The sequence below is a fragment of the Penaeus chinensis genome, chromosome 3, assembly GCF_019202785.1.
Source record: "Penaeus chinensis breed Huanghai No. 1 chromosome 3, ASM1920278v2, whole genome shotgun sequence".
Taxonomy (NCBI): domain Eukaryota; kingdom Metazoa; phylum Arthropoda; class Malacostraca; order Decapoda; family Penaeidae; genus Penaeus; species Penaeus chinensis.
Genome location: NC_061821.1, coordinates 26,061,557 through 26,071,556, shown reverse-complemented (window position 1 = coordinate 26,071,556; position 10,000 = coordinate 26,061,557). Strand labels below are relative to the sequence as shown.

Genomic DNA, 10,000 nt, shown 5'->3' with positions numbered 1-10,000 from the left:
TGATGAGTAAATGCGAGTCGTTATAATTTTGATGAGCATGCTGATGCAACTGGCACGTGCTATAACTTTTGCAACCGCACAATGAATACTTGTTGGGAAATCCTGTGAAGGAGAATATCTGTTTACAAACATAAACAACTCTCCCGTTGTTTCTGTCTTTGTTTTTTTTCTTGTTTTAACAAGGAGGTTTTTGCACATATGCAGTGATGACCTTGTACTTTCATACGCGTTGTCATGTCAAGTGTCCATGCAATTACATTTCTTACATTTCTCTGAGACTGAGATGCACGTACAGTTTGAAAGTTTTCGTCCACAAAGCGCGACTCGTCCTGTTGTTGCTCTGAAATCTCGATGACTATTTTCCTGATGCAACACTCGCCAAGAATGCAGTTGTTGCATATTGCTATTAACCCCCCTGGAGATCTTGCTCTTTTTGTCTCTCGGGCTGACATCAGCCCGAGAGACATCTTATGAAAATATATGTAACGACTTTCCAAATGTATATGATTTAGTTTCTAGAAAGATGCGCCGCGAATTAAATAGCTCCAAATAACAAAAAGGCCATTCACGCGCCCGAGCAGTAAAAGTGTGGCGCTGTTGATGTATGAGAATGTTTAGGTATATCCTAGTTGCAAGATAAAAATATATATACTAGGAAAAAAAAGGAATGGAGGATTCTTAGAAAACGACGAGCACTCGGATATTAAGTTTAAGATTTAGAGGAAGTAGCCCAGATGGATTCCCGGAAGACTGATTATTATCATCACGAAGCAGCAGCGCGCCATGAGCCAAAAGATTACAGAAGGAAACCCAACTTGCGAAAAACAAAACATAGAGAGCAATATTATGCTAGAGAAGACAAAAACGGATAAAATAAAAGTAAACAAGTAGATTAAAATTTCGTCATTCGACAGTGTTAGTAGTGATCTGCAACAGCGAACATGTCAAACTTTCTGAAGGAAAATTAATTAGAATTGCTTTATGGTACAACGAATTTCTTCCTTTCTTTACTGCGGACAGTTATTACGAACACAGAGGCCACGAAATATAATTAATATTGCTTCTTACGAGTATGTAAGAATATGACCCAGTGGCCTTAATAATCGTGCCGAGGTAGGACTTCTGGGGCACCACTAAGGCGAGGCGGTGTCTGATGGTCATAGTACTCATTCAGTTCTAGATTATGCTAGTAAAATTGTTATTGCCATTTATAACCACAAACTAAAAGACAAACATATAAAAATGCTTTATGTTATAAGAGCAATGGCCTGCTATTCGAGACTTCCACTTCAGGCCTGTGGTCATCTCACATCTATGAAAACCTGTTGAATAAAGTAGTGCATCATAGAAATACACGGTTTATAAAATTAATATAATGTTATTGTAAATGCCTCTGAATTCACATAGCCTACCGCAGCGGCCTGAATGCCACCTCACCTTCCGGTGATTTCCTCACGTCACGAGCTCTGCCACGGCCGTGGTCAAGAGCAGGGCAAAAAGTGGGACATACCAAGCACAACACCCGTCTAGGCTTATATATCGCTAACAGTTTCATATTATTAAATTCATATATTTAGCATCTATAAAGTTCAGAGAAGTAAAACGTTGTATTTTAAAGATGGATGTGTACAATCATTTTTCCTCCAAGCCTGTTCAATGTCAGTTGCAAATTCTATGAAGCCACGTAGCTGAACCCGGTTTAGCTACTGTTTGTGAGATACGATGGTGTTGGTTCACGTGTTTCCATTATGATTCTATAAAGCTGTAGAATATCCGTAACATTAAAAAGATATATCAAACAAGGGAAGTGTTTTGACGACGATGGATTTGGCGCAACCATACTCAATGGCGGTTACGGACGCACCAAAGGCAATTATTGTAAATATTTGGGAATGTGCAGTACCGTAAGGGAGGATAATTCTGTTTAGCACCGCTTTTAAGTAACCTTGACCCTCGATCTTGTAATTTGTAAATTAGTCAGATATACTTTTTCAGGAATCTTGAAATGAGCGGTACCATGAGAACAACCCCCCTCCCCCGTGTCCCAACCTCCCGCTTGTGCAGACAACGCACATTCCATGCACACAGACACGCCTTATCTCCAACCCAACTGTGAATTAGATACTGACCGATATTTATATATGATGAACAAAGATTCACAGGCAAAACAGCTTACAGGTTCTTCATGAAAGTTGATGACATTCTGCTATTACCAGAAATAATCTCCTTCATCAAAATTTAACCATTTATCTGTTGCAATAAAACCTGACACTTATATTCAGAGAGCATATAAAAACAGCAAAAACCCGCTGATAAGCATGATAAGGAGAGAACTGTGAAGCGGCAGCAGTGATAACGATTGCGTCATATCTAGGAGAGCAGAGTGCGCTGTCATGCATCCGTGCGACTCACGTGTCCGGCCGCAGACACGTGACACGAGCTGCAGTATGTATTGATTCGGCAAAAATATGCCAGGGAGTCGAGCGTTCATCCGTCGGGGGCGGAGTTTGCAATGCGCAAATGTTCTGTAGCACAACGAGGGATTTACTGTGCTGGGACGGAAGAAGGCTGTCGAGCTGTAGATAAGCTTTTTTATATTAAAGTTCGGGAGATAATTTGGATAATGTGTGGGTAAAAGGTCAAATAAAGGAGATGTTCGATTTTAAAAGATATATGTATATTTAAAAAGGAGCCGTGCGTCTTCAACATTGCCTGATGTAGTTTGCGAGTTTTGCACGCGATAACAGGAAAACTGGGTAACAAATGTATATCACACATACATTTACATACATACATACATACATACATATATATACATATATATATATATACTGTATATATAAAAAATATATATATATGTGTATGTATGTATATATATGTGTGTGTGTGTGTGTGTGTGTGTGTGTGTGTGTGTGTGTGTGTGTGTGTGTGTGCGCATATATATGTATATGTATGTGTGTATATATATGTATACACGCTTATACTTATACATCCATACATTCATGCATGTACACATAGATATGCATCTGTGTGTATATAAATGTATATATATGTATTGTATGTACATATATATATACATATATATATATATATATATATATATGCATATATATATATGTGTTTATATGCACACATATATGCAAATATATATGTATATATACATGCACATATATATATATATATATATATATATATATATATATTTATGTATATATATAAACATATACATACATATATTTATACATATATCGCCGTCATTATTTTTATCTGCCTCATTAGATGAAATAATCAAGATGAAACAAGTAAACTACAAGTCACTACCAAAAGCTGCAAAGAGTGCGGGGAGGCATAGTTTAAGCCAGCCCGCCTAGCTACTATGTGTAGGTTGTGTCATGCGGGATCAATAGCCTTTCGAGTTAGGTTATATTTAGCGCGTTTTTCCCCATTGGCCTAATCAGTACCTCACATCTTGGTAACAATGTAAATGCGTGTCTGTTTTAAGCCCGCGGTCGACTATGTTAATAAAACTCGATTATTGTGTGTGTGTGTGTGTGTGTGTGTGTGTGTGTGTGTGTGTGTGTGTGTGTGTGTGTGTGTGTGTGTGTGTGTGTGTGCAAGAAAGCTCTCGCCCTTATATTTTAACACACCTTTACCTTTCTTCCCCCAGAGTGAGCGAGGCAGCAAAGTGACAATATGGGTTCTAGTCGCCCTGTTCTCCGCCGTCATGGGGTCCAGTGTTCCTGCGGGATACAGCCTGGGAGTCATCAACACTCCGCAAGAGGTATGACCTATTGGCCCGGCAGTGTCGTCGGAAGAACATTTTGCGTCATTCATTTTGGGGTCATTCTTTGGCGACTTGTGATTATCTTCATTATTATTGTTATTATTATTATCATGGCTTTGATGTTAATATATTTATGTATTTATATATATATCATATCATATCACTATCATCATTACTGTTATCAGTCTTATTTGTATTATAATTTTTGGTATCATTGTTAATATAATTTGCAACATCGTCATTACCATTTTTATTATTATTTTATTATTTTATTGATATTCGGATAATGGTTCTTTATACATTATTATTATTATCATCATTATCATTCTTATTCTTATTCTTATTCTTATTATATTTATTATTATTGTTATTGATTTTTATTATTTTTCTATTATTGTTAATATTTTTATTGTTATTGTTATTATAATCATTATACGATTAAAATCATGGTGTATTTTATAGATGTTAGTATCATCATTATCTAAATTTAACTATTTCCGCCATTGTGGTACTATTTATTACGGAAATATAAAACAGTTAACCTCCGGGGATTTCTAAGCACATTATATGGTCTGTTTTCTTCTGGTGGGTTCCTTATTTTGCATTATATTGCGTTACATCAAAGGTGCTTTTGTTAATGAAATCCTTATCTCGATATTGGTATTCATTTTAGGAAATAGTTGATGTTCTAGTGCATTGCTCCCAGCACTGGCTTGTCGCGGTACACATTCCTTGGCACAGGCAAGGATTACGCAACAGACGTAGTAGGCCCTACTTGGCTCCCTCTCAGGTTCATTGTGAACTCGGGTTGTGAGCATAAGTATCATGTTTGATAATCAGGATCTTAAGGCTGTTGCGTTATGAAGTTATTAATCATGACTAGGATCACGTTTCCATCTCTCTGTGAGTAGGAATTCGGAATTTTATATCAACAGGCTCTCTTTCTCAGGGTAGCCCTTTTTCCTTTTAAACATCAATGAAGACGCTTCACGGAGTCAGTCAAGAACTTTCACCAATGCGGTAGATGTCATACGAAGTAAATAATGTAAATGAAACATTTCTGACTATTTTCTTTCGGAAGATTTATTTGTAAATGTATATCTAAAAAAATACTCCCCTGCTTCGATGATGGCACCAAAACAAAAATGATCCTGTAGACTGCTGGTCGTATTGCTCGCGGTGTGCGAGATGTGATGCGTTGCCACTGAAAATTTGTAATCCTTTAAGCAATCGATCCCTCAAAATGTGTGGTTTATTTTCAGTAAGAAGAGAACAGGTAGTTGATCTGTTTTTTCCGAGAATCCTAAACACATATGATATCAAAACCGATATATTCTGTTCGTTTCTTGTATTTCATTATATTGCGTTACATCAAAGTTTTTAGTTTTCAGTCAGTTTCAGTAATTTAAAACGGCATCTTTACTTGACAGTCAGAAACCAGAGTAACAGATTTTTTTGTTTTTTTTTTCCAATTGCAGATCATTCGCAGTTGGTTGCGGGTGACAGTGCTCCAGCGTTATGGCGTCACCCTCAGCGCAAGCGAAGAAGTGTCTCTGTGGGCGGTGATTGTGACCCTCTATGTGGTTGGAGCCATCATAGGCGCACCAGCAGGGGCAACTGTTGCAGACAGAATTGGAAGGTAATGCATGAGAATCAGTGTACTCAAATATGACACGTTTTGATAAAAGGTCTTTGTCGTAAATAGGTATAGTTATCCACTGTAAACCACTGTAACTCATTGGAGTGTAGATTTATATCTTGGTTCCCATTTCCCTCAGGCGCATGGCTCTGCTGTGTAATCACTTGTTGCTAATGGCAACAGCTCTGGTTTTGGCCCTGTGCAAGGGCGCAGGATCAGTGGAAATGTTATTCATTGGTCGCTTCACGTCTGGACTGTGTTCAGGTAATGTCCATTATTTATACTGTTACTACACAAATTGTCTTTTTGTTTATGTGAAATCTATGTTCTTCAGCATCATTTCTTCATCTTTAGTCACTGTCCGGGAATCTAAAGAGCTCTCTATCCCAGGTTTGAACCATGATGTGTGTAACATGTGAGTGGTGTTTCACACGCACGTAAATTATTGTCTTCAAAGTTCATATTGGAAGAGCCTCCTCACAGGTCATCCATTTTCTTACATTTTTTTTTTTTTTTTTTTTTTTTTTTTTACAAATTCCTTTCAGAATTGGTGGCTTTTTTAGCCTTTAAGATACTGTAGGCAAATCATGACAACATGATAATGCCCATGATGCCTAAGAAAGTGATTAAAATAAATAACTGTGTTTCAGTCATTCTTGTCATTACAAATGAAGATCACTGTTTCTGTACGTCAGTCCCATGATGTTTATGTCAGCAATGAACAAATGGTTTAAAGCAGTGTGTCTCCAGGGGATTCTTTTATCGGATGTCACCATAGAATCAGAATATGTATTGTAATGAGAACAAAATATCTATTTTAAGATTTTTAAAGCATATTTACATTTGATAAAACAATAAAATTAAAGTAATTATTTGCATTTGAAATAGCTATTATAAAAAAAATAGACTATTTTAAGACTAGAACTGCACTTTAATTATTTATTGTTAATGCCCATGTTCTATTTACTTTTTGCATAAAGTGCCTTGATCCATGGAGGAATAGGTGATCATAAATTATCATAAAATTTACTGCGGTGAGACTGCTGTGGTGAAAATAAACTAGCGAAGCAAAAAAACAGCTTTAGTGTAATCCCGAAATGACATTAGAAGTATTTAATTTACCCCAAAATATTCGAACTGTCTGTGGAGAAGGGATGCTATACAAGTACGTTTCATATGATCTTTAGAACTTATGCAACAAATCATTTGCAGAGTGGTTTTGGCTCGGGTTTGTTTCGTGTATGTTTTTATGTTTTGTCGGAAATTTGTTTACTCTACTGCATTTTTGTGTGCTTTTCTATATACAGCACGAGTATTGATATAGTTGAAATGATAATGGAATTCATATTTTCTAAAAAAGGATGCCTAAAGACAGCCATTCAAATGTATGTGGTGAAATTCACATCCATACATGTAAAATGACGTGTGTGTGTGTGTGTGTGTGTGTGTGTGTGTGTGTGTGTGTGTGTGTGTGTGTGTGTGTGTGTGTGTGTGTGTGTGTGTGTGTGTGTGTGTGAGAGAGAGAGAGAGAGAGAGAGAGAGAGAGAGAGAGAGAGAGAGAGAGAGAGAGAAGAGAGAAAGAGAGAGAGAGAGAGAGAGAGAGAGAGAGAGAGAGAGAGAGAGAGAGAGAGAGAGAGAGAGAGAGAGAGAGAGAGAGAGCGGTGGCAGCGTGGTGGGAGCCTTCAAGATGTCATCTCTGTTGATGATATGCAAACAGCCTTGCGTTCACAAAAGCGCTGCAAAAACTACGTAACGTAATTTTTTAAACAACTTTTTAGCTCAACCACATAGTCTTTGTGGTGCTACAAACCCTCGTAGAAAATTAAGAACCAACAGTAATTTTGTGATGTAAATGTAATCTCCATTTGCAGCGGCATCAGCCACCAAGTTATTTGTTTCTTTAAGCAGGTAATAATTCTGCATTGAAACACAGGCCTATCATTGTAGCGCGTATTCTTTGTAGCGCTTTAGTGAACACAAGGTAAGACTCGGCGGTCAGGGCAGCTGTCAGGAACATGCTGATTTTGGTGGTTTTCTTCTGGTGCCACTTGTTCCGTATTCTTATGTAGAGTCTCCCAAATAGACTGCTTCCCTTTGCTAATCTGCTGATGATTTCGTAGTTGCTCGTGGTTTCGGATGAGATGGTGCACCCAGGAGCTGAACTAGTGAACTGCTTCTAGTTCTGTAAGGCCGAGTTGTAGCCCGCCAATGAACTGCTCCAGCTCTCTGTTTGAGCTTGAAGTTGTCTCAAGTTAAACAGGCTTCTATTTGTGTAGTATTGGATATAGGTGCCGTCTTGTTAAGATATTTTATAGCCTGTCGGAGCATCATGCTGAAGATGTTAAACGTTGGTGCCGGAACAGGAAACTGCTTCACGCCATTGGCATTTGGAAAAGGTTCTGAGAGGGCATTGTTATATCCGACTTGACCATGTGATGGCTTTGCTGAGTGGGCCTGGTTACGTAGATCTTTTTTTTCTGCCAGCAGTTCCTGAATAGCCTGGTTATTTTTAACGGATCAGTATTTGTTCTTATTTGTAGAAAACCTAAGGACTTCTTTTAGGGCTCTGCAAAGTCGCAGTTTCAAGTGTTCCTAAGGAACGGGTTGGTTCGGCAGTTCGTATCTTCAAGCCTCGATTGTAGGCTCGCATGCAAATCTGCTTTCACTCCAGCAGACTGGAAACTAAAATTTTCATCGAAGCTCCTATTTTCTTAAGTTTCAGCTTGAGATAAAAGTTGAGTTTGAGGCGAATGAGGTGATTCTTGGACTAGCACTCTGTACTGGTCAATTTGGTATACAAGACATCATCTCACAGGAACATGCTACCAAACTAAATTATTGGTAGTTGGTGTTTATGATGATGAAATTTTGCTCAGGGGAAAATATCAACAACAGTCAGCAATATCATCTGAATTTCCAACATCACTTGTCCCAAGACATTCCCCGGGATCTGAATCGTGACCCAATCTGGCGTTGAAGTTGCAACCAAACGAACATTGTCGTCTGCAGAGATGCTTCGCAGGTCGGTGTAGAACTTGCCCTTTTCAGCAGGTTGCTACTTGTGTTGGAACGGGCGGCGCATTAGAATGGCCGACTTTCAGGTTTTCTTATTAAAAGATGATTGGATCTAAAAGCGAGGTTAGAGCGTTGTCCTGGTCTGATTCATAGAACATGGCGGAGAACAGCAGATTTCGTGTAAACTTGTTCTAATTGTCGAATTCTCATATTGGAATGTATGAACACACTCGTATCTCTTTTCCTCTCTGCTGCCATGAAGGAATGGCCTCAACGTGTCTATAGGGACAACTCTCGTATTTTGGCGTAATAGCTAAAAATAGCAGTTATATCTTTTTTTTCCTCAGATCCGTTTGCATAAGCTTGGTGTGTGTGTGTGTGTGTGTGTGTGTGTGCGTGTGTGCGTGCGTGCGTGTGCGTGCGTGCGTGTGTGCGTGCGTGCGTGCGTGCGTGCGTGCGTGTGTGCGTGCGTGCGTGCCTGTAGCTGCGTGTGTGCGTTTGAATTTGTGTGAAAAATACGAATGTATCATACATTATAACGACATAATGATATATATGGTATATTTCTAGAAAAAAAATCCGAATCTCCTATCGATGTCAACTGTCCAACTTTGGCAACAATAGCGTGAAGAACTAAAAAACAAGCGCAATATGACTGCGAAAACATAATTTGCGCTATTCCAGGCCGAGCGGTGTCGAGGTGCGACCACCCCAAGGCCTGGCTCTATCTTGCCGCAAATGTGGAGATGGCGCATTTCAGGCGATTTTACCTGGCAGTTTCATCATGCCCTCAATACTTAGAGGTCTTACATCACTAGTTGCTTAAAACCTCTATGACACCATAGGACATCACTAGACATCATAGGAAGCCATCGATGTCATATTCGATGGATTTTAAGATGAAGTCCTATTCTAGAAATGCACCTTAAATATATGATATATTAATGATATGATCATAATCATGATTATTATCGTTATTATATAATTATCGTAATATTATTGATAATCACGATGAACATGTAATCAATTAAAACTTTTCAGAAAAAAAGAAATCTGTATAAGGTCTGATTCTATCGACAGTGATCAGGAGCACACTTTTAGACCGAGAGGGCTTGTCCAGAACATTCATTATCAACCGATGAATTACACTGACAAAATGAGATCCGAGGAGACATGAGAGCTGTTTCAGAGACCATTGATTTTTAGACGTGTATCAATATATAACTGTATCTGTACTGTTTAGGTCTGTTGAAGTCCAATGATCAAATCTTGATTTTGCAAAAAATAAAAATAAAATAAATAAATAAAGAAAAGATTAGGTTCAAGAAAAGGGTAGAGAAAGCTCTAAATAAAATAGCTACCACTATTTTTTTCTGGCAAGAAGAAGAATTATTTATTATAATTTCTCTCATGATTTGGCTAATTAGTGACCATCAGCTGTAAATAATGTAATCACTTGCACTGACAGTTCAGAAAACATGTATGTACAATTTTCCGGATAAATGTCATGGTCACACAATGCACATCGAAAATAAAGTCTGAGTTTGAGGAAAAACTTGTCC

General features: G+C 38.1%; 1 protein-coding gene across 1 annotated transcript in view; it reads left to right on the top strand.

The window, feature by feature from the left end:
* The window catches only part of LOC125041046 (solute carrier family 2, facilitated glucose transporter member 3-like), a 24,064-nt gene that overhangs the window by 4,330 nt on the left and 9,734 nt on the right, over positions 1–10,000 (top strand). The window contains exons 2-10 of the mRNA XM_047635811.1: positions 3,668–3,781; positions 5,263–5,423; positions 5,563–5,838; positions 7,295–7,331; positions 7,684–7,819; positions 7,986–8,026; positions 8,146–8,264; positions 8,403–8,445; positions 9,123–9,138. Of these exons, the coding sequence (XP_047491767.1) occupies positions 3,668–3,781; positions 5,263–5,423; positions 5,563–5,838; positions 7,295–7,331; positions 7,684–7,819; positions 7,986–8,026; positions 8,146–8,264; positions 8,403–8,445; positions 9,123–9,138 (943 nt within the window). The remainder of the gene's footprint in view (positions 1–3,667; positions 3,782–5,262; positions 5,424–5,562; positions 5,839–7,294; positions 7,332–7,683; positions 7,820–7,985; positions 8,027–8,145; positions 8,265–8,402; positions 8,446–9,122; positions 9,139–10,000) is intronic.